At 40.6% G+C, this 24,748-nt stretch overlaps 2 protein-coding genes across 9 annotated transcripts in view; one reads left to right on the top strand and one right to left on the bottom strand.

Annotated features, from left to right (window-relative positions):
- Nucleotides 1-210: 210 nt before the first annotated feature.
- Nucleotides 211-20,392, bottom strand: MCM4 (minichromosome maintenance complex component 4). Of its 2 annotated transcripts, none has more exons than XM_032316866.1 (17): nucleotides 20,246-20,392; nucleotides 20,048-20,131; nucleotides 19,496-19,660; nucleotides 18,974-19,137; nucleotides 18,779-18,880; nucleotides 18,444-18,539; nucleotides 18,267-18,362; nucleotides 16,870-17,008; nucleotides 13,699-13,919; nucleotides 10,465-10,585; nucleotides 7,222-7,481; nucleotides 6,401-6,766; nucleotides 5,817-5,944; nucleotides 4,255-4,462; nucleotides 2,758-2,986; nucleotides 2,038-2,171; nucleotides 211-904 (listed from the first exon to the last, which is right to left on the bottom strand). In XM_032316866.1, exons 2-17 carry the CDS (start codon nucleotides 20,115-20,117, stop codon nucleotides 812-814), a joined length of 2,592 nt encoding a protein of 863 aa, XP_032172757.1. In that variant the 5' UTR covers nucleotides 20,118-20,131; nucleotides 20,246-20,392; the 3' UTR covers nucleotides 211-811. The 2 variants fall into 2 exon arrangements, with proteins under 2 accessions (XP_032172757.1, XP_032172756.1); XM_032316865.1 differs by having other exon boundaries at nucleotides 20,293-20,374.
- A 624-nt stretch (nucleotides 20,393-21,016) lies between these two features.
- Nucleotides 21,017-24,748, top strand: part of PRKDC (protein kinase, DNA-activated, catalytic subunit) — a 243,636-nt gene continuing 239,904 nt past the window's right edge. For 6 of the 7 annotated variants that reach the window (XM_032316858.1, XM_032316859.1, XM_032316857.1 and 3 more), the window contains exons 1-3: nucleotides 21,017-21,238; nucleotides 23,137-23,213; nucleotides 23,311-23,403. In XM_032316858.1, the coding sequence (XP_032172749.1) occupies nucleotides 21,085-21,238; nucleotides 23,137-23,213; nucleotides 23,311-23,403 (324 nt within the window). In that variant the 5' untranslated portion in view covers nucleotides 21,017-21,084. Of the gene's footprint in view, nucleotides 21,239-23,136; nucleotides 23,214-23,310; nucleotides 23,404-24,748 lie in introns of those variants that run through there. The other variant, XM_032316860.1, reaches the window with a different exon arrangement.

The raw sequence follows: 24,748 nt of genomic DNA, 5'->3' as shown, positions 1-24,748 counted from the left end.
GCTTTCTCTGATAAATAAATAACATCTTAAACAGAACAGAACAGAACAAAAAAGGATAATGCCTGCTAGGATAAAAGTAAATTGGAACCTATATTATAGTGAATTTCTTTTGTGCATTCTAAAGTACTTATTACCATCATGAATTTCCATGAGTATAACACTTATTAAAGTTATTTTTCTTAATGAAAAATAAAACCAGATAACCAAGTATTACTTAATCAATCATTTATTTAGGAAAAAGTTTACATATTAGGATAAAGTAGAAGTTAACCTAAACCTTAATCATTTACAACCACCCATTTTTTTAATCTTATGGGAGCCATGAGAATAAGCCTCTAGAAGGAATTACACTTGAGAGTTTTAAGAGGGAGAAAGCTCTGGTCCTTCATTACCTCATACTGAATGATAAGCCCTGGCTAAGTTTTATCTCATATTACAAAAACTTCAAGCATATGGATGATTGCCTTTAGAAAGTTCAGCACAAAACCATGACCCGTGACTCAGACTGCCATCTCCAAAAAAGACTGACATCCTAACATATACATACATACATATATATGGAAATACACATTAAAAACCCTGGTGCTAAAATAATGGCACTTAAAAAAAATAACCTCAACTGTAAATTGGCACAGTATTTTCACTAAGGATGTTAAATAAGCGAAAACACCCACTTCACTGAACCCAGGTTAGAAGATTTTTATGGAGCCAAATAATGACTTTAAGAATCTATTTCCACGGACAGCAACAGTGGCAGCTCATTGGCCTCTATGCTGCACACATAGGCACACAAGTACAACACCTTAGAGCTTCAGAGCAAGCGGACAGTTTTGCCAGTTACTGTTAAGAAGTCATCATCAGCCAAGGCACGCAGGGCTTCTTCAAACATATCTTTGGTAATAGCCTTTGGGGAAGAGATGAAAACAATTATTTTACACATTAAGTACTCCCTTACCTGTTAGATACACTGATTTCAATGTAAAGAGCTACCAGTCTCTTTCCTTTTTGGTAGCTGTATACACGCCTTAGGTTCTAACCAGGAGGGTAACCATTTCATGCAGAGGGCCTGAAGACAAATAGACAGGCTTGCTATCTACCCTTATGGTCTGTAGAAATATTCAACTCTGCCCCTGTAGTGCTAATCCAGCTGTAGAAAATATGCAAATGAAAGCAGGCAAATGGCTGACTTGGACCCTGGAGTTCTTTTCACTGGGTAACCCAACTTTATTTACAAAAGGGAACCTGATCATTTCATCATTACCTTATGATGCATGGCTAATATGCAGGGTTAACACTATTTATCATGGGAAAAAACTGCAAACATCCTAAATGTTCAGCAATCGGTTTAGTAAATGATGGGATAGGCACTCAAAGGGATCTTACCCAATCATTATAAATAATGTTATTCAGCCTATTCACAACACAGATGATGTTGACAGCATATTTTAAATTAAAAAACAAAGAAAAAGCAAGTTCTAAAACAGTGTAACTCTAACTATGTTCATATTTCAGAAAGACCACATGTGTACATATACACAAAAACTATTAATAGAACAAAATTTTGTGGTTATTTCTTGATGATGAATTTGTGGGGGACTTTACCTTTTTTTAATCCAGACCTATATTTATTTATTTATTTATTTATTTTTTTTTAAAGATTTTATTTATTTATTTGACAGAGAGAGATCACAAGTAGGCAGAGAGGCAGGCAGAGAGAGAGGGAAGCAGGCTCCCTGCTGAGCAGAGAGCCCGATGTGGGACTCGATCCCAGGACCCTGAGATCATGACCTGAGCCGAAGGCAGCGGCTTAACCCACTGAGCCACCCAGGTGCCCCCAGACCTATATTTAATACTTAAATGAAAGAAAAAGATTTTAAAAAACCTTAAAAATGGCGATTCACAGACATGTACCCCTGGGGATAAAAATACATTGTATGTTTATAAAAAAATTTAAAAAAAACCCACAAAAACCTTAATAGAAGTACTAAGGTAAAAAAGAAAATCTCTGTTAAGCAAAAAACTCTTATAAACACTTACTATGTCAGACTGTCCCCGGATATCTTCAAAGAGTTGCTGATATTTTAGAGCTGGTGTTTTGCCCTTAGATAAAATAAGTTTTTTCAATGCTTCAGCTAACTCTTCTTTCCGTTTACGAGAGGTGGCACTCATTCCTGATTTAAATGAAAAAAAGAAAGAAAGAAATTAATGAAAATATTTCTGCTACAGGGAAGTGAAGTATTTCAAATTTCCATTAATATTTCTTTAGTAGTGTTGCCACGAAAAAGATTAGGGGACAGTGGCTGAATGCTAAAATATATTCAAAATTTTGAGTTCTGAATTCTCTGTTTCCAATTTTCTATAAGCCAGTAACTGCTAGTTTCCACTGAAACACAATCCATGTAATCTATATAGCAAGCAGTCAGTGCTCATTAAGAAATGAATTATTTAAAGTGGACTAACAGAGGTACCTAGACAGCAGAAAAGCTCTGTGAAATTAGTTAGATACAACACTGTGTATGTGCATGCATGTGTCTAAGCATATTTTTCTCAGCTTTTAACAGGATTCTCAAAGAGGCCCTGATCTGAAAAAGGTTAAAAAGTCCGTCATTTCAAATAACTTAATTGTTAGCTCAACTATGAAACACAAATTACTTACATGTTGTGTGTGTGTGCATATGTGCGTGCATGCGTGTGTGTGTGTGTGTGTGTGTGTGTGTGTATAAATTTCATGTGCTCTTATGTTCAATGCAAACAGACCTGTAGTTAGAATAGATATGTCCACAATGCCAGTCCGGGGGTCAGTGGCAGACTGCTTTAGAGCTTCCCGATGGAGGCGTTTTGCTTCTTCAACATCAACTCCTTCAACTTTACTTGAGAATCGTACTTTAGCGTGGGCTTCTGCTAATCGAATTAATGATTCCAGCTGTCGAGGGTACGCAGAAACCATTCCTCGGCTGCTACCAATCTTCCTCATGTCTACATAAGCCTAGTGTAGGCAGGAAAAAAAAAACAAAACAAAACTAAAACCAAAACTCCTTGTAACAATACTTTAGTTCTGTGGCTGAACTTTGAACAGTTAGGATTCTGTTAAATAAACTAACGGCGGCCAGGTGCAGTACTGAGGGGAATCAGAAGTCAGATCTAGCCCTGGGCCTTAAAGCTCATCAAGAAGGTGGTATCTGATGTGGCTATGAAGAGTGAAGAATCGGGGTGGGCTATGAGGTGTGTGAGGCTGGCATTCAGGGGACATGGTGTGTTGGGGTAAAGGGCAGGTCACAATTACAGCAGAGGACCAATCAGGGTGCCTGTCTGAAAAAGGTGCTCAGGCCCCAACTCTGGTTTACATCTATGCTGAGGGTTTATTTAATGACTGAGGCATGCAAAGATTACTGAAATAATGTTACAAATCTGAGTTGTAGTAAACTCACATATATAACATCACTTTTAATTTAGTTTTATTTTGTTCCAAGATTCATTGTTTATGCACCACACCCAATGCGCTCTATGCAATACATGCCTTCTTTAATATCCACACCAGGCTCACCCAACCCCCTCCCACCACCCCTCCAAAACCTTCAGTTTGTTTTCAGAGTCCACAGTCTCTCATGGTTTGTCTCCTCCTCTGACATCCCCCAACTCACTTCTCCTCTCCAACTCCCAATGTCCTCCGTGAACATCATTTTTTGTTGAGCAACCCTCAAGTATATGATACAAATGGAAAATTATACATCACCTATAACTTTCTTTGAGTATTTTCAGGGGCTTAGTTAGGATGTAAAGCCCACTAAGCACCAGGAACCTTTTTAATATAGCGTTTGAATAACTGAATGTGTCATTATGCACTGCTGTCCAAGGGAAAGGCTACAGAAAAGTGAACATCAGGTACTCAAAATTCCTTTTACTTTTTAGAAACAAGCAAATGGAAGCTCAGAGAAATTACATGACTTCTTCAGAGTTACAAAGTTACTAAGTAGCATAACTTCTACTTCGACTCATGTATTCTGAGCTTAAACTTATTGTGTTTACAAACATTTAATTATAAAAAGCTTGTACGACATATATAAAAGAATCTTTTCCCTTTTCTACCTTTAGAAAAGTCAATTTTGCAACATAGGAGAAAAAAGTAGTTATACAAAATAATACGTTATTAACAAAACTACTTTTTAATGGAGATAGTCAGCTAGTGACATTAACGTTATTGGCTACAGGCTCAATAAAAACATTTCTCAGGATTTAAACATGGACGTGTGTTACCTCAATGAGAGCCTGGCTGGCTTCTTGGCTCAGACGAGGCATGACCATGCTGTGGGCATAAGCAATGTAGTCCTTTAGCACTGCCATGTCCATGAACTCCTCTTCCACTTGCTCCTCACTCTGGTAGTATAAAGCGACAAGGTGGTGGGCCAGACGCCTATCATAGGCTTCGTCCTGAGGATCCAGCATGAGGAATATCAAATCAAACCTGAAAAAATATTGTAAAAACATTGTTTTCCTGCTTGGGACACCAATATACCCACATATGTAACTTAAAAATTGCTCCTGTGGCTCCTGGGTGGCTCAGTTGGTTAAGCCTCTGACTCTTGGTTTCGGCGCAGGTCATGATCTCATGGGTCCTGAGATTGAGCACTGCATCAGGTCTGTGCTCAGTGGGAAGCCAGCTGGAGATTCTCCCTCTCTCTCTCTGCTACCCCCCTGCCCCCCTCCCCCGTACACTCTCTCTCAAAATAAATAAATCTTAAAAAAAAAATTTGCTTCTGAGCCACCTAGGCATGATCAGTGAATGTATGTGTAGTCAGAGCTGCCAAGGGAGAATTAAGAGTCTGCTCTCCAGGGGTGCCTGGCTGGCTCAGTCATCAGGCATCTGCCTTTGGCTTAGGTCATGATCCTCGGGTCCTGGGATCGAGCCCCCCATCAGTCTCCCTGTTCTGTGGGAAGCCTGCTTTTCCTTCTCCTGCTCCCCTTGCTCGTGTTCCCTCTTTGCGGTCTCTCTTAAAAAAAAAAAAGATAATTTTGAAGATTGTAAGATTTAAAGGAAAAAGCATTCAACTGTTTTGGGAAAAAAAACAAAAAACAGAACAGAACTCTGGAACAAAGTTGAATAATTAAAATCTAAAATCTGAAGCGCCTGGGTGGCTCAGTGGGTTAAAGCCTCTGCCTTCAGCTCAGGTCAGATCCCAGGGTCCTGGGATGGAGCCCCGCATTGGGCTCTCTGCTCAGCAGGGAGCCTGCTTCCCTTCCTCTCTCTCTGCCCGCCTCTCTGCCTACTTAGGATCTCTGCCTGTTAAATAAATAAATAAAATCTTAAAAAAAATACATAAAATCTAAAATCCATTTATGAAATACTATAAATAACTACTATAATAAGGTAAAATACTATTTATGAAATACTATTACATCCCATTAATGAAATCAGTATTTGTAGTAGTGGCATTGAGAAAAACTGGATTATAATTCTACTTTAACAAATTTAATTTTTCAGAACTTTATCTGTCATGTGAAGCTTTTCTCTGTACTTGATGATATTCTTTAGCGACTTTAAGGCAGAGATGAGCAGCAAGTGATGGGCTTCTGAAAAGGATGTCAAGGTGAAATGTCCTAACAGCTTCAAAGAATGAATAAATGTTAAGGTGCTACCTGATGGCTGAGTAGAGAAACACAGTCCTTGCCATGAAAACCCGACCACCCCTATTAGAAAATTTTGCTTTAGAGTGAAGAGCTTATGATGCTAGTAGTGGTTGAATTTTATTATTTCCCTTTATCTCACCCTGAAAATTCTACAAATGAGCAAAGTAAGCATCTTCTTTATGTTCTCATACCTCGATAATAAAGTGTGAGGTAGCTGGATATTTTCAATGGTCGTTTTTTTAGGATTCCATTGAGACTCAATAGGATTTGCTGCTGCCAGGATAGAGGTGCGAGCATTGAGCTGACAAATAATCCCAGCCTACCAGAGAAAACAGTGCAGTTAGAAACTTCACCCTGATGCTGGCAGGAACCACGTGAGCTATCTTCACCTGGAGTGCACTTTGCCGTAGATCCACCGTCACCAAGAGTCACACACATCACCTTGTGTGTGTGATGATACCAACAGATTTATCTGGGACAATGCCATCCTCAGATTCATGCCAACAATCATATTCTAGACAAATGTATGCTGTAACTACATTCTTCTCAGAAACTAAACCCCTGCATAACATTTAGGACAAACTCAAGTTCTAGGAATACCACATATTAGTGGGTTACTATAGCAAAAAAGATGAAAGAGGAAATACTCAAAGATATTTAGCTGAAACCTAATAGGAAAAGTAGTCATGAGTTTCCCAAAGTTAGAACCAAGGTGAATATGGGTGCTAGATTTCTAAGTGTACCCATGTTGACACATGGAGAACGGGCCTCTCACCTTTGCAATTGAAAGAGTCTGCTGTTCCATGACTTCATGAAGTACTGATCTTGTACTTTCATTCATCTTGTCAAATTCATCAATACAGCAGATACCATTGTCACTCAGAACAAGAGCACCAGTCTGCAAGACAAGCTGCCTCGTCTCAGGGTCTTTCATCACGTATGCAGTGAGGCCTACTGCACTGGAGCCTTTCCCAGATGTGTACTGGCCCCTGGGGACTAGATTGTACACATACTGCAGCAGCTGGGACTTGCTGGTCCCAGGATCACCACACAACAGGATGTTGATCTCAGCACGAAATTTGCCTCTTCCTGTGTGACTAAAATCCTTTCTTGTTCCACCAAAGAGCTGAAGCAAGATTCCCTAAACAAAAATGTTTAAACATTCACTTACTACAGAGTAATTGAGATCTAGTTTAAATGTTAGAGGTATTTTCTTATCCTGTGAATAAAAAATTATAATTAAATTAAGGCAATGTATAAAGAGGAAAGTGCTTTAAATGAACTAACCAATTTACATAGACTCACATACCAGTGTGCCAGAATGGTGGCTATGTAAATCTCTATTCTGATCCCATCTAGCTTTTGTTATTCTTTAGAAACATTTAATTTCAATGTAGATATGAGGAAATGGACAATGACCAATTCTTTTCAACCAATAACCAAGTCAGATGGTAAGCACCTTGCTCTGGGGAACACCCAACAGTTCTTATCCTTTAGGGATGGGGTGGGGGTGGTAGTGATAGAAGGGGCACATATTCGTGCCTTTTGATCTCAAAGAACTATAAATCCTGATCAAAGTTAAAAGTCCACTGTTACCTTCTTTATATCTTCATGTTCATAAATACTTGGAGCCAAGGCTGAAGCAAGTCTCTCATAAATGTCTGGCTTTCTAGAAAGTTCCTTGAGCAATTCCACCCGTTTCTCTGAAAAAAGTTTCTGCTCTGCTTCTTCATCAAAGCCATGCAGGCGTTTTGCATCAGTTTTCCGATAGTGAATGACATCAATGTGGGTTTTGTAGACAGACTTCACATTACTTACTCTTGAATTGACTCGGATAGGAACAGCTCGATAGATACCTGAGGGCACAATCAAGATATGCTTTTACCTTCCCCTAAATGGCACATAAACTAGCAGACAGCAGGCAGCACCTAAGAGACCTGAGGGCTGGCAGTGGAGGTGAGTTTTGAGAATACTGCCTTCATGACCTTCCTAGAGTCAAGGACTCGCCTATACTGCAAAGCTCCCTGGTGAAAATGGCAAGGCAAGTTGGAAAAAACACAGGTTTTTTAATTTTTATTTTTTAATTTTATTTATTTATTTATTTATTTATTTTAAAGATTTTTTTTTTTTTTTTTTTTTTTTTTTATTTTTATCAGAGAGGGAGGGAGAGACACCGAGCACAGGCAGACAGAATGGCAGGCAGAGGCAGAGGGAGAAGCAGGCTCCCCGCCGAGCAAGGAGCCCGATGTGGGACTCGATCCCAGGACACTGGGATCATGACCTGAGCCGAAGGCAGCCGTTTAACCAACTGAGCCACCCAGGTGTCCCAAAACACAGGTTTTTTTAAAAAGCAGACCTAAAAACGTGTTCATCTATAACCATCCATTAGCTCTATGATCTTGGGCACCTGAGTACAACCATACTGCATATAATCATTCTGAGATTTAAATGAAATTACTTTGCTTTCAGCATAATGCTGGCTTACAGCTGTGTTCAATAAACAGTATTTTAAAACAGTTTTTTCATTTCTTTTAAGCTGAATGTACAGAATCTGCTTAGTAATTATTTGACTAGAACAAAGTACTAAAATCCTGTACCAAAAATTTGGAAAGGAAATACTTAAAAAGCTCTTTTAAAAATTACTCAAATAAGTAAATAAAATCTTTAAAAAGATTACTCAAAAATTATTTCACAGACTAGACTGTCTATAGAGTCAGAGGTAAAGATACAGTAAAAGAAATATTACTACATGTTATTAATAACAAGAAGTGTTTCTAGGTGAATGGGCATGCCCTAGCACACTTCCTAAAGAATACAATTTAAGAACATTAGAAGAGGGGCGCCTGGGTGGCTCAGGTCATGATCTCAGGGTCCTGGGATCGAGTCCCGCATCGGGCTCTCTGCTCGGCAGGGAGCCTGCTTCCTCCTCTCCTCTCTCTGCCTGCCTCTCTGCCTACTTGTGATCTCTCTCTGTCAAATAAATAAATAAAAAATGTTAAAAAAAAAAAAAAAGAACATTAGAAGAAATAAATGAATAATCAGCCCTCAACCATACCAACTCATTTGTTTTTCAAAAAGAAGTTTCCCAAACTGACATCTGTGATGTTTATCTTTTTTTGACTTTCAATCCAGAACGCTTGGACTCTGGGGCAATCCAATTTCTTGCAGCTTTCTGAGGAGCAACTATCTGCTCTATCACAGGCTTCTTAGCAACACATCATAGATCACCAATCCTTTTATTTAATAGGTCAATGTAATTCTTTTTTAAAACATTAAAAACCAGTTCATATGTAGCATTCTGAGAGTACACAACCTCCTTTATGGTAAGCTGAATTAGGGACAGATAACCGTTTAAAGTGTCTACTTATTTTTACTGGTGCTTGCAATGATTCTTCATCACAGAACAACTTCAATATTTATTTTACATCTAGGGCGCCTGGGTGGCTCAGTGGGTTAAGCCGCTGCCTTCGGCTCAGGTCATGATCTCAGGGTCCTGGGATCGAGTCCCGCATCGGGCTCTCTGCCAGCATCTACTGCCTGCCTCTCCATCTACTTGTGATTTCTCTCTGTCAAATAAATAAATAAAATCTTAAAAAAAAAAAAATTTATTTTACATCTATATGGTGCTTTCCACAGCTCCCCTCCCCAAACACATTCATCTGTATAATCACATTAATTCTACTTGGCAGTTGAGGATATTAAAATAGATTAAATACTTTATCAAAGGTTTCAGACCAGTATAGGGTGGCAGAACAAGGATTGCACAACTTTCACTAATGACACATTTTTTCATATTGTTAATGAACTACAAGTGCTTTTATAACTTAAGGTTGTTATAGGCAACCGTTGGGCTACACCTACTGTGGAGACACAGGATGAGAAGTCTTAACTCACAGAACACAACTAATGGGTTACATTAAGAGCTGCAGCCACTCCCTGGATTCAGTCCCAACCTTGACCTCAGTGAACTGTGCCTGCTATTCACAGCACCTTTGAGAAACCAGGTGCTTATCCTACTCTGAAGCATTGAGAGAAAGACTGGCATATTCACGTGGTAGAGTAGAATAAGCACTTTCTTGGCCAGGAGAGAAGGAGAAACCTTGTGTCACAGATTACCACATAACCTCAGCTACAGTGATCTGAAAGTCTCTGAATCTCTACTTCCTATAAAAATACCACAATGTGAGGCACCTGGATGGCTCAGTCAGTTAAGTGTCTGCCTTCGGAACAGGTCACGATCCCAGCATCCTGGGATCAAGCTCAACATCCGGCTCCTTGCTCAGTGGGAAGCCTGTTTCTCCCTCTCCCACACCCTCTGCCTATGTTCTCTCTCTGGCTGTATCTCTGTCAAACAAATAAATAAAATCTTAAAAAAAAAAAAAAACACAAACCACAATGTAACTCTGCAAGGTACTCTGACCCATTTCCTCTCTATAATAAGTAAATGTTAATCCTTAGCTGTACATTTGGGAAGTGGCAAATTATTTAAAATTCCAGGTTGGTGAGTGCTGCTTCCTGAAGCTGCTGGTAGAACTCCAATCTTACCAATACTAGCCTTGTCTGAGCTGTTTTCTCCAGATACCAGTGTTATCAGGTCAAAATACACTTATAGCTCTGGAACACTGAAACAGTAAAGAGCAAGCAACAGCAAAGACAACACATTGAAAGGTTCTACCCTGCTAAGTAAAAAGTGAATAAAGCATTATAGGCAGGACCGGGCTTCATGCCAATGAATTCATGACCAAGCCAAAGGACTGACTAAAAAGCATAAAAAAACCCCAAACAAATAAAAAAAACCCCAAGGCATACTTATCTCATTAATATAATCTACATTCTAACCTGTAACATTCACTCTGTCTCCAGGCTGAACCTTGTCAACAAGATCATTGTGAGCAAAAAGGATGACAGTGTGAGGCGTCTGCCCTGCAGGCATATCTTCAGGAGACTCTTGGAGTTTGATCTGAAAGAACAGAGGAAACAGATAACTCAGGAAATGACAAGCACAATTTAGACAAAACTGCCCATCTTTGTACCACTTACAGATAACTATTTTTGATGTTACCACATTTCTATTTTATAAAAAGATTTCACTTATTTATTTTAGAGAGAGTGCACATGTGCATGTGTGTACACCCAAATGGGGGAGGTCTGAAGGAGAGGGAGAGAAAGCAGACTCCCAGCTGAGCACACAGGAGCACCTGACACCCTGAGCCAAGATCAAGAGTCTCACACTCAAGCGACTGCGCCCTACCACATTTATTTTTAAAACACCATTCTCGGGGCATCTGGATGGTTCAACTGGTTTTAGTATCTGCCTTTGGCTCAGGTCATGATCCAGGGCCCTGGGAAGAGCCCTGCATCAGGATCCCTGCTCGGTGGGGAGCCTGCTTCTCCCTCTGTCTCCCCTCAGTTGTGTTCATGTTCTCTCTGAAATAATCGTAAAAAAATACCATTCTTTGTTTTTATGTCCAGATAGCCAACATTTTTTTTTTAAACCTTTAATGTGACATAAACATACATTTGTAAGGATTATTGTTTACATACAAATTCCCCTATTTGGGAGACAGCCGTAATTTGTGAGACTGTTTTTCACCATTTCAAGGATGTAGTGAACATTTTTTTGCATACACGTTTGTCTAAATTTCTAATTATGTTTTTAGCAATTACTTCTCATAGATTTCCAAGGTGGAGAAGTACACACTTTTCAGATTCCTGGTTAAGTACTTTGGTGCATCTCTCCTATTCACTGTGTGCATCTCATAAACACTTGGCCTGGTTACTCACACAGCAGTATTGGCTGAGCACTTGGCCTGGTTCTAGGTGCTGGGGACTCCACAGTGAATGAAGTCTTCCCTCGGAGTGGAGTGAGGACAAACAATGCACAAACATACAAGTGAGCATATAACATTTGGCAGTGACACACGTAATAAAAGGAAAAAAGAGTAAGGAGCATGGGCAGTGGGGGTGGAGGAGATGCTTTTCACAAGGCAAGGTTAGGGAAGGCTTTTCTCAGATCAAGCAACCTCTAGGCAAAGGTTTAAGGATATTAGGGAGGAAGCTGTGTGTTCTATAGGGTAAGAACAACAAGTGTCAATGGTCCTGAGGCAAACCTGTACTTGGTTGAGGAGCTTGGTTGTTTCATAAGGAAATGGTTGAGACACTGACAGTGAGGTCTGTGGGTATGAAGGTGTGTTGTGGTGTTATCGGGTCATGGAGTTTGGAAACTACTCTAGGATAGTTTTATTTCAAGTCAGTTTGGGAGTCTCTGACGCATCCTAAGAAAGAATATTACACTAAAAACGACCTGGGAGCACGCTTCCATATTTGTATCATAGGTCTCAGCACCATGCTGGCATGAGTTGAGGTACATTTGCTCCAATTATTGGTAGCAATATTAGATGAAAATTTGTATCTATAATTAATTTTCAATTCTTTGGTTAGTAAAAACATTCAACACTTCTTCACATTTGCTAGTATTTTTCTTATTGACTCCCCATAAAGGAAATTAGCTTTGTAGTATTTTGACCATATTCTATTTAAATTTTAGAAAGTTGTTTTAACATTACAGCAAAATTCAAAAAACTTAACAGTCCTTGTCCCTGTGCCTACTTTAACACCATTACAATCACAGCAAATAAACAATTTTTACTTTTCCCACTTACTCCTATGTTGTTTTGATAACTTCATCTTAATATTTTCATTATTAAAGGGGTGACTGGGTGGCTCAGTCAGTTAAGCATCTGACTCTTGGTTTTGGCTTTTGTCATGATCCCACAGTTGTAAGACTGAGCCCTGTGTGGGGCTCTGCACTCAGTGTGGAGTTGCTTCATTCTTTTTCCCTCTCCCTCCCCCTGTTCTCCATCCTATGGGCACACTCTCTCTCTCTCTCTAGAATAAAATCTTAAAAAAAAAAAAATCATTAAAGACACAAAAACCAAACTTGCTTTACAATAAAATTTGAGAAAGACTTCAGAAAAATTGTCAACTCATTCTGTACCAATGGGAACAGCTGCAAAATGACAAAATTTAACTAAGGTTTACCGATATAATTTTCAAAATATTTTATTTTTAAGTATTCTCCACACCTAACGTGGAGTTCAAACTTACAACTCTGAGATCAAGAGTCGCCTGCTGTACCAACTGAGCCAGCCAGGCACCCCAATTTTTACTGATCTTAGATGTTTCATATACTTTTATCTGACATACTAAATTTTTTTAAATAAGCTTAAGTATTTCCTATAGAAACATCTCAAATTAAATTTTTTAAAAAGATTTTAGGGCACCTGGGTGTCTCAGTTGTTTAAGCATCTGCCTTCGGCTCAGGTCATGAGCCCAGGGTCCTGGGATGGAATCACATGAGGCTTCTCTTTCTCTTTCTCCCTCTGCCCTCCCCTCTGCTCATGTGTACTCTCTCTCTCTCTCTCAAATGAATAAAACCTTAAAAAAAAAAAGGGAACATTTATTTTGGGGTGGGGGGAAAGCAGGAGGGAAGTGAGGGATAGAGGTAGTGGGAGAAAAAAAGCCTAAAGACTCCACACTGAACACAGAGCTGGATGTGGGGCTTGATCCCTCAACCTTGCTGAAAGCAGATGCTTAACAAACTGTGCCACCCAGATACCCCTCACATTAAGTTTATTAAGTCAAAAAGTGGAATAGTGAGGAAAAAAATAGTGAAAGAATGTGTTTTCTTATTTAAACTTAAAAAAAAAAAAGGTATTTATTTATTTGACAGACATAGATCACAAGTAAGCAGAGAGACAGGCAGAGAGACATGCAGAGAGAGGGGGGGAAGCAGGCTCCCTATTGAGCAGAGAACCTGATATGGGGCTCGATTCCAGGACCCTGAGATCATGACCAGAGCCAAAGGCAGAGGCTTTAACCCACTGAGCCGCCAAGGCACCCCAGAATGTGTTTTTCTTATTAGAAAGTATTTTAGGCCATGAGAACGTGGTATATAATCATGACCTGGTGCTCACTGGCAATAAAAAAGGAAAAGTCCCATCCCAAACCTGAAGCCCTAAGCACCAATATGCCAATGGGGATGCCTCCCAAGGCACCCAAGAAGGCACATACCATCTGTTTGTCAGAGAACACAGAGCGGTTGTGGATCAGTGCCATGCTGTGAGTGGTGTGGCAGCGCTCACAAACAGAGGGCTCAGCAATGCGGCCACGGTCAATCTCTACCCGGGCTGTGTGGGCACACACTTGGCACTGGAAGAAGGCCTCTTGCATCTCTGGAATCAGCTGGGATGTCCTGATTACCATGCCACTGATGGCAATGAGCTGGTCGATGTCTGTAAGGAGTTGGGGAGAGAGGTCAGCTTATCCATCAGCCACTGCCTGCAGCCCAGAAAGAAGTGGTCTCTTCCTTGAGCTATATTCCTGCCAGGGCAGGTCTAGGTGTGCCGTTGAGCCCAGGAGAATCTTACTGGGGATGGCTGTGGTCACAGGGAGGTGCTATGGTCAGGGAATGAATGTTTCATTGGGTATCCTCAGGTCTGGCCTGGGATGCCCTTCCTGTGTTGTCTTCCTTCTTCTCAACTCTGCTGGCCCTCTGGCCTTCTGCCCGAAGGCCCACTGTCCAATAGGCATCCACCATCTTTCTGCTTATCTACCTCCTGATCCCCTCCACCTTCTGGGTTTGCATTAGAAGCTTTACACTTCTGCCTCCTTTGCCCCATGGCCTTCTTCCTCACATACTGTATTATGCTGAAGTCCTGATGCTCAGTGTATGTGAAATGCATTGGCTCCAGAGCCAGATGATCTGGACAGAGTACCTGTGTGACCCTGGGGACACCTTAGCCTCTCTGTGCCCTTCTACACATGACAGTAATGGCATCTGCCTTACACTTGTTAAAGATTAAGAGCCTGCATCATCAAGCCTTATAAGAACAGTACCTAGCAGAAATAAGCACTATACAACTTAGACAATCATTACTATTTATATAAGAAAGACTTGGTACAGAATATTTTTCACTTTTGCACCTGGTTCCTCTACAGTTTGGACCATCCCTGACAAGAAAACTTTTACCCAATTCATTCCCACTGTTAGTTCCAAACGAGTTACACTGTTATTCATAGTCAACAAAACATGGTCTGTAGTTAGCCACAACTGGCCTTGCAGATTGCCACAGCCTTTCAGTACTTATTGCTGCCTCACAAGCTCTTTCCCACTTGGTCTTGTCCTCCCTTCTACTTACTTAAAAATCTTCCTTCCCTCTCTCCCCACCAATCCTTATTCTACTTTAAAAAGTAACCTTTGGGGGTGCCCGGGTGGCTCATAGGGTTAAAGCCTCTGCCTTCTGCTCAGGTCATGATCCCAGGGGCGAGCTCTCTGCTCAGAGCGGGGAGCCTGCTCCCTCCCTTCTCTCTCTGCCTGCCGTGGTCTGCCTACTTGTGATCTTTGTCAAATAAATAAATAAAATCTTAAAAAAATAAAAAATAAAAAGTAACATCTGTAGTAAGTTACAGAAATCAATACAAAAACTTTTGTTGGGGCACCTGGGTGGCTCAGTGGGTTAAAGCCTCTGCCTTCAGCTCAGGTCATGATCCCAGGGTCCTGGGATCGAGCCCCGCATCAGGCTCTCTGCTCAACAGGGAGCCTGCTTTCTCCTCTCTCTCTGCCTGTCTCTCTGCCTACTTGTGATCGCTGTCAAATAAATAAATAAAATCTTAAAAAAAAAAGTTTAAAACTTTTGAAATTAGTTGGGTATTTGGCAATCCCTCTTCATCTGAAATTATGATAATCTCCAGTCTTACCCTTCATGTACCAATGCTCTGCCCCTGAAAAATGAACTGCAGCACTCTCAGTTTCCTACATCCGTCAGTGTCTCCACTGAATACCCTATCACAAAGTAGGGTAAGGAACCAATTTCATAAGAACATATGTATCCTTTAATCAACAGTGAACTCCAACATTTGTTCCTTTGTTAGCTGTTGTATTTTCTTATACTGACATTTGTGTCCTTTGCGCATTCACCTATAGGACTGTTTATAAATTCTCAGCAGTTTTTATATCTTAATCTTCATACATGGCAAATACCATGTTTGTCTTATATTTTCACTCCTATGGCCACTGTCCAGCTTAGGACCCTGCTGCTCCATACTAGAGCTAATATTAAAAAGTCTCTGAACTGAACTTTAACACACCTTATACCTGGCACACTAGACTCACCATGAGATCCTCAAGAGTGGTAAAATCTTTCTCACTTTCTTCTGAAAAAGTATCAATTGCTCCCTACTGACTTTGGAATAAAAATCTGTATTAAATTGGAATTCAAAGCTCTTCAGGACCCAGACTTTCCAGTCCTAACACAAACACTACCTCTCTTACTTCTGGCCTCAGCCAGCACTTACTATCTGCATATAGCTCTGCTTTGCTTCTGCCTACATCACCTTTGTGCAGCCCCAGAGTGAATTCCCTCATGTCTGCTTTCCAAATCCTTACTGTAACTAAAATTTCTCTTTCACCATGAACTCGTCCCCCCTCCTTGAGCTAAGACATCCCTTGCACTGCTCTACTGGCCTATGTTTTTTTTTTTTTTTATTTACTTTTCCAGCTAGATTTTTTTTTTTTTTACAAGACTTATTTAATCATTTGAGGGGGGGAGAGAATCCTCAAGTAGACTCCCTGCTGAGTGCGGACTTGAGATCATGACTTAAGCCACAATCGAGTTGGATGCTCAACCCATGGAGCCATCCAGGTACCCCACAAACCAGATTCCTATAATCTCCAAAGCAGGGATCATATTTTGTATTTGTTTTCTGCAGTGATTTTGAAAATAGTAATTGAAAAACTATTACATTTGGGCAAGTTCACCTTAAGATAAAGAACTGTCAAGAGTTATAACATATATATTTTTTAAAAGATTTTATTTATTTATTTGACGGAGATCACAAGTAGGCTGAGAGGCAGGCAGAGAGAGAGGAAGGGAAGCAGGCTCCCTGATAGGGAGAGAGCCTGATACATCCCAGGATCCTGAGATCACAACCTAAGCTGAAGGCAGAGGATTTAATCCCCTGAGCCACCCAGGTGCCCTGAGAGTTACAACATCTTTTATGTAATTTCAGTTAAGTTAAAAGAAGGCAGGGTTGGTTCAAAGGCATATAGGGTAAATCAATCTGCCATATATTTAGTCAATTTATAATCTATTACCACCACTATCACATATACAATTCTTTTAAAATTCCTTGATGAAATAAGATTTTATTTTTATGTATTTTCCTGCTATTAAAAAATATTACCTTCTGGATTCAGGTTTCTCATATTCTTCGTCTTTAATGCATTGAATGGTCTTACTTGAATCTGATGTTCCAAAATTGAATCAGGGTAACGGTCAAAGAAGATTTCATTGACAGCCATGTCAAAGGTTGGGATAACTTCCTATAAAAATGAATTTAAAGAAGCCAAGCTGTGTTTATATTACCACCTTAGAATTAAATACCAGAAATAAGGGATTTCATATTACTGAAGTATAAAAAGAAATACATCCGGCATAAATCTTAAGTATCACTTGTATATAATCACAAACATATTGTTTAAAGACTTTAGGTACATTGAGACTGAGCTCTCTCACCCCTGCATATTTTCATAATGGTTAGGTGTGATCATATATATGAATACTTCACAATGTACTGACATATCTTGGGCTTTTAATTAGTAATGAAAAGCTTTTGATCTCATACTTTTATGTTAGTGAACTTGACCAAGGTGACACAGCTAAAGATCAAGATACAAAACCAAGTCTGCTTGCCTCCAAAGCCTTCAACTAGAATAAATATAGCTGATACTTCAATAATAAAATTTGACCTAAAGCTTAAAAGAAAAAGGTTATAGGGCACCTGGGTGGCTTAGTTGGTTAAGCACCCTGACTCTTGATTTTGGCTCAGGGCATAATCTTGGGGTTGTGAGATCGAGCTCTGTGTCAGGTTCTGCACTGGGTCTGGAGCTTGCTAAAGATTCTCTTTCTCCCTCTTCCTCTACCCCTCCCACCCTCCCAAAAACAAACAAACAAACAAAAAACAATTAAAAAAGAAAAGGATTACAACAAGGTTAACATAATCTGCTATGGATAGCACAAAGTGTAATGTGTTTATTTATAAAATATTTTTGCTTAAGGGATGCCTGAGTGGCACCGTTGAGTGTCTGACTCTGCATTTCAGCTCAGGTCATGATCTCGGATCATGAGAACCAGCCCCAACTGGGGCCCTGCACTGAGCCTGGAGTCTGCTTAAGACTATCTATCCCTCTCCCTCTGCCAACCACCCCCTGCCACCTCCCATGTGTGTGTACTTTCTCTAAAATAAATAACTCTTAAAAAAATTTTTTTTCACTTAAGATAGTTTACTTCATCCAACCGAAGTAGCTATCAATTTTAAGATTCATCATTACTTTAAATACTATTAAGAAAGAACCTGCCAATTAGACTATGACCTGTGACTGACAATACTACACATCCCAATTTTGGAAATATGAAAGTGTGAGAAAATGTTCATTTTAAAGGAGAAGAGTATGATTTTCTTAAGTTTTTGTGCTCTGGAGGCATTTTCTTTCTGCTACCCAGGAAATTCTGCTATTCAAAAACCCTCTAGGTGTTTTGGATGTTTACTATAATTCGGTAAGGTCAAAATCAAAATCTTACCTGTGGGTAGCAGATGAGCTGTCTGTATAGATTTTTGTCAAATGATTTTATGTGTTCACAGTTTACATTTAAAAATGGCTCCCCGATGACATTAATCTAGAAGAGAAAACAAACAAGTTATGTTCTGCTAATTGTCTTAAAATGCATTAATTTGATTTTATAAGACCATTTGATTACCTCCCCAAGTCGTTGCATGTACAGAGGTTCAGTAATATCTATGCCAATATTTTCTTCTTCTTTAGCCAGAGGGTCAATAAAACGTTGAAGGAATCTCTTGATGTTGAGAGAAAAAGAGTAAGTCTGATGCATTTAGGAATAACTACTCAAATGCAAAAAATCATGAGAATGTTCCTATTTGGAGACAGATATAAATGGTATTTTTTTCTTTTTAAAAAAATCAACAATTCTAAGCCACCTAAAAACCTACCCAAGTGCTATAGCTACTTAGATACTGTTTATAAATCTTTTCTCCCAGCATTTTCAGAACCCTAAAGTATTAATATACAGCTTACCTGAAAATTTTCTTTGCATGTTGACACATTTACGTCTGTTCCCCAAATCACAAGTTTTTGTCCCAGAGACTGCTCACTTGCCACTATATCTTCTGTTGCTGGCTATACAGAAAAATATGATAGAACGAGTTAATGGGGAATTACCCATTTTATGTTCCCCAAATGCTGCTAACAGAAGACCTACTGTATACTCACCACATCAGACTGCAAATCCACCTGCAGGCCCTTCCGTGCAGACCCCAGGTCAGGCCTCTGCCTCACAGGTGTGCCTCTAGCACCACTCCTTGGGGTTCCCTCCACCCGAGAGCTGGGAGTGCCATATGTCAGTGGTGAACTAACATCAAAGTCCACGGGAATTGCTATAAAAACAAAATATGAAAATCTACAATAAAATTCTGATAGCCTATCAAATCCTAAACTACAGCATGTTGACTTAAGTCATCTAAGAACAAGAGCAAATATTCCTTGAAACCTGTGGCAGTTAAGTTAACCTGCGGCACTTAAGTTAAGAGGGCTATTAAAGCTTCTAGTAAAAACCCACCAAATTTTTTCTTCTCTGTTCACTAAGTCTTAACATGTATCTATCTCCGTATTGGTGGTGAGCATACTAGCTCGTGTAGGGTTACATCAACTACCCATTAACAAACCAGCAAATATGAGCAGCTAAAGCATCCCTATATCAACCACAGTAGAACTTAGATCCTGCCAAAATCATACCTGAGGAATGTATCTGAGCAGGGCTGGAAAATAACGTATCCTGCGCGGCAGGGCTCTGCAGGTCAGCTCCAGGTGAGGTCGGCATGGGCTGTAACTCTCCTGTAGAGGTAGAATCTTCGCCCCTACGTCTCTGATACGGTGACGACCTGGCATCTTCACTTCGAGCTTGTGACATACAAAACAGAAAAGACGGCCATCAACTCTCCTGTTTGGTCTTCTGGGAATTCCATCAAGTCTCTTGGGAACAAATACAAACCAAACAAAACGGAGACAGATAGGCACGGACACTCTTAAAGATTAGAAAACAGGTTGGAAAAGGAGGAAACGAGGGCCTAGCACTTACTGCCTCTCGCTCTCTCTCTCTCACACACACACACACACCACACACAAGAATAGGCAAAGCCGTCCGCATATCTTATTCCACCTGGGCCTTAAAGACTGCTCTCAGAGCTAGAAACCAGGCTCGGCCAGGTTTCTCTGTGGTGGCGGGAAAAAGCCAGAAGAGGGGATGGAGGATAATGAGGCGGGCTTGACTCACGGGAAGGGACTTACGCGTCTGCGCAGGTGTGACCCGCCCGCGCCGATTGCCGCGGCGGCTCGGGGTAGACGACGGGGACGACATGGTGCTGGTGAAACCTGCGCGAGAAAAGGGCAGGTTCCACCCGCCTCCGCCCCCAGCTTCCCCCATCCCACTGCACAGATACCCTCGCTGGGGTCCTCATCCCGCCACCCCGGCCCTCACGCTCCTACCCGGGAAATCTGCTCCCTGCCGACGCCCGCAAGGAACCCGGACGCACCCGGTGGATAGCTCTCCTACACAGCAAGAGTGGAGCAAGGTTTCGCGCCAGCTGCCCGTCGTCAACGCCCACGGCGGTGCCCCACCAATCACAGCAGCGCTCTGGCATGGCTCCGCCTCCGGGAGGCGCCACTGCGAGCCAACAGGGGGTACTGAAAGGCCTCCTCCAGCGCCCCACGGAAAGCAGACTCTAGCCTTGCTCGGTGCCCCCCTCCGTTTAGGTGGTCTGGCCCCTTGCTAGACCTCGTTTTCGCGGGAAACCTGGGGAGGACCGTCGGATTAAGTTCACAGACAGGGTGACCACGCAGTGTTGTTGGCTAAGGAGAAAATTCTTTATCCCTTAAGCATCTTCATTGCTAAAGACATTACACATGCACTTCTCACTCTTTATTAAGGAACAACTATGTAGATTTTGACGCAAGCCTCTAGATTGTCTTTTTTTTTTTTTCTGTCTCCGGTATTTAGTCAACTCTAATTCATCAACCACCCTCCCCATCTATTTCCGGAGGTTAAACTGCTAGATTCCTGTTTCTAAGCTTCCATGTATGCATGCCCAGTGTATTGTATGTATGTAACACACTCATTGTCCTGCCACTATCTTAACTGACATCTAAAGGGCTTTTCCTACAGAGAAGACCCCTCCTTTCAGGGTCTCCCCGAAGTTTCCCGCCACTACGAGCACCGCCCCTGCCCTGAGAACCCCGCCCCCAACCCGCGAACCCCGCCTCCGAGCCCCACGGCATTTCGGGACCCGGACGGGGTGTGCTCACGCGCAGTGCTGGGTTTGGCCGTCATGGCTGACTCCGCGTCAGACGTGCGGGGCTCCCTACTGCAGCTGCAGGAGTCTTTGTCTGTCGGGGACCGCTGCAGTGCGGCGATGGCCAGTTATCAGCTGATCCGGGGCCTGGGACAGGAGTGCGTGCTGAGCTCCGGCCCCGCGGTGCTGGGTGGGTACTGTCCCCGACGCGCCGAGGAGGGTACCAATGCGCGTGCGCGTTTGGGGTTTCCGTGTTATGCTGGGGCCTAAGAGCCTAGAGTTTTCTCTCCGAGCGGGTTTATCCAACAGTGTTTTGAAAAAGTCCAGTCGTTTGATTCTGGATTGTCGGAATTTCCGTGGTTGTGTATAAAAAGTGGTTTGTTATGCTACATGTTTTCTTAGCAGAGTAAAGATGCTTTAAAAGTAATGTTGGCAAAAAATTTGGCAATTTGGCAATCATTGCTATGCAAAGGAGGCAGAGGGAAAAGGAAAGTATTTTCTCTTTCACCATTTTAGAAAGCGCCTAAATCCTCCAGTACCTTTTCCCGACTCTTACGTTTGCTGTTCCTACTTCTGAGAAGCATTGCAGAAATGTAACTTACAGCCCTGCAGTTCTTTTAACTTTTTTTAAGCAGTCCCTGAATGAGAATCTTTCGCTACTTTGTAGTAGAAGTGCCTCTTTTCAGCACTTTTAAAATATATCATTGCATGAAAACTTCTAGTGCTGTCTAGTATCTATATATATTGTCAAGGATATATTACTAATGGGGAAATAAGTTTTTAAAAAAACTAACATGTAAATGCCTTCTGGTCTCAAGGTTGTTTTGTTTTGTTTTTAGAGAGGGGGAGGGGCAGAGAAAGAGAATATCTCAAGTAGATTCCCTGCTGAGCTTGGAGCCCCAGTTCTGGTTCCATCTCACAGACCATAAAATCATGACCTCGGACAAAATTGAGTCCCATGCTTAACCGAGTGAGCGACCGAAGCGCCATTAGTCTCAGAGTTTCTAAGTTAGAATTCCTTTTTTGTTCCTTTAGTTAACTCGTTTATAAAGTAGCTCCAAGTTTATTCTGAATGTTTAGTATATGTTTTCTCAGGTGGAAGATTATAGAGGAATGTATTAGTTTTCTATTGCTGCAGTAACAAATACCACAAGCGTAGTAGTTTAAAACAACATAGATTTAATAATCTTGCAATTCTGTAGTGAGAAGCCCAACAGGGGTCTCACCAAACTACAACCAAGGCTTCTGGCAGGTCACTTCACTTTCTAAAGGATCTCATGTAGAATCCATTTCCTTTTTCATTCAGGTTGGCAGAATTCTGTTCTTTGCAAATTATAGGACTAAAGTCCCTTTTCCTTCCTGATGTTCCTGCCTGTAGGAGCCACCCACGTTTCTTGAGTCATGACCCCTGTCTTCAAAGCCAGCAGCTATGAGTCTAGTAACTCCTATGCTTGAAATCTCTCTTCTCTCCTGTTCTCTTTCCATTTTTCTTACTCTCTCCTCCACTGGTAAGGGCCCATGTGATTATATTGGACCCATGTATAATCCAGGATAATCCCCCCTTTTTCTTTCTTTCTTTCTTTTTTTTTAAGATTTTATTTATTTATTTGCCAGACAGAAATCACAAGGAGGCATTGAGGCAGGCGGAGAGAGAGGAGGAAGCAGGCTCCCCGCTGAGCAGATAGCCCAATGCGGATGCGGGGCTCCATCCTAGGATCCTGGGATCATGACCTGAGCTGAAGGCAGAAGCTTTAAACCACTGAGCCACCCAGGCACCCCTGTCCCCCCCCTTTTTCTTAATCAACTGATTAGTAACCTTAATTCCATTTGCAGCCTTAATGTCCTTTTTCCATGTAAAGTTAGTGTATTTATAGGTGTGATATTGGGATCTTTGGGGCCATTATTCTGCCTGTGTCATCCCAGTGGAATATCATCTATAGTTTCCTGTTTTCCTTGTTTAAATGCAGAAGCCTTAAGTTAGTGTTTTATTGCTTAAAAGGCTGAATTGAGAAACGTGCAGCCCATTTAGGGTGGGTTTATGGAGTGCTTCTTAGTAGCTCTCTAACTTTTTTTTTTTTTTTTGTCCAGCATTACAGACTTCCTTAATTTTTTCCAAAGATTTTGGTTTGCTTGTGTTTGTTCGGAAGTCACTTAGCATTGATGAAGTAAGTTGAAGATTTCGTTTTCGTTTTCTTGTACACTCCTTTATGTTGGAGTGACTCTTCTTGCCCATATTTACTGTGTTTATTTCTTTTGTTACAGTTTCGTGATTGTAGAGAAGAAGTCTTAAAATTTTTATGTATTTTCTTAGAAAAAATTGGCCAGAAGATCACACCTTATTCTCTAGAAATTAAGGTAGGGAGAAAAAAACGTATCTCATTATATACCGACATTGATTTTAACTTATGCTGTAACTTAAACTTGGGTTTATATTTTATTTCTCCTTTCTCATCAAGGAGTTTTATTTATTTGTGCTTGATTGTGGGCTAATAATGAAGTAGGTTGTTCTTTTCAGATTTAATAAAGTAAGGCCCTTGTCAAAAGCTACTTTGATAACTTTTTGCACATAGGATAAATAATGTCTTTTGTAAAAAGTCATAATAACTTGGGTTTTTTGAATTGTGGGGAAGTTTCGAAATACTAATAAACAATGTTAAAGAATTCTGCAGGATAAGATTCTTATTTCATGTCCTTCCTATGTGCCCTTTGGCAGCAGTTGGAAGTTTGCCTTTCTTGTGCCTCCTGTTCTCTTTCCATTTGTCTTCCCCAGGTGTCCTCATAATTTACTGTGGAACTAGTAATAATAATTTAAGTAGTTCTTTCTCAGACTTGTTTTGCTTTCAACAAGTGGCATAAGTTAAGTTGTTTTTATTGGCCCCAAATTACTTGTAGTTCTTGGATGCTAAGATTTGATGAAGAAGTATATATTCACTCTGGGGTAATTTATAAGAAGTTATTTTATTGATTACAATTAGCCTTAATATATAATGTAATAATCATCAATCTTTTTTTAATAGATTTTAATTTTATCTTCTATTGATTTCTAGCCTTTCTGGTTTGGAATCCTAACACAGTTGAACGTTGAGCAACAGGGGGTTAGAGGCATTGACCCGCTGCATGCAGTTGAAAATCCATGTATTTGACTTGTGACTGCCCAGAAAGTTAACTGTCCGTAGCCTACTACTGACTGGAAGCTTTACTGATAAACATAAATAGTTGATTAGCATATGTCTTGTCTGTTCTGTGCATTATGGATTTTATTTTTATAGTTGAGTCAGCTAGAGAAGAAAATGTTATTCAGGAAATCATATGAGAAAATATATTTACAGTACCTTACTGTATCGAAAAAAATCTGGGTATACGTGGATATAAGTAGACTTGTACAGTTCCAGCCTGTGCTGTTTAAGAATCAACTGTATTTTTAAAAATTGCTTCAACAGTAGGAGTAACTAGCATTTGTAGAGCGCTTCATATTTTACAAAGTTTTTTCATGATACAGTTCTTTCTTAATTTTACTAAACCTCTTTGAGGTAGGTATTTTTAATCTTGCTAAGCTTAAAAATAAGACTTAGAGTGTATATGGACCACATCTTCCTTATCCATTCGTCCGTTGAAGGGCATCTTGGTTCTTTCCACAGTTTGGCGATCATGGCCATTGCTGCTATAAACATAGGGGTACAGAGGGCCCTTCTTTTCACTA

Source organism: Mustela erminea, chromosome 16 (genome assembly GCF_009829155.1).
Source record: "Mustela erminea isolate mMusErm1 chromosome 16, mMusErm1.Pri, whole genome shotgun sequence".
Lineage (NCBI taxonomy): Eukaryota > Metazoa > Chordata > Mammalia > Carnivora > Mustelidae > Mustela > Mustela erminea.
The sequence above is the reverse complement of the archived record's forward strand: the minus strand, read 5'-3'. Positions and strand labels throughout refer to the sequence as shown.

Bases quoted from the DNA above. Each gene is read 5' to 3' on its own strand.
- MCM4 (XM_032316866.1), bottom strand. From the start codon at position 20,117: ATGTCGTCCCCGTCGTCTACCCCGAGCCGCCGCGGCAATCGGCGCGGG. The intron at 13,920-16,869 runs GTAATATTTTTT...AACTCCTTACAG, and splicing joins GAGAAACCTGAATCCAGAAG to ACATCGACCAGCTCATTGCC. The intron at 5,945-6,400 runs GTGAGAGGCCCG...TTTCTCTGGTAG, and splicing joins AGACTCTTTCAATTGCAAAG to GCTGGGATTATTTGTCAGCT.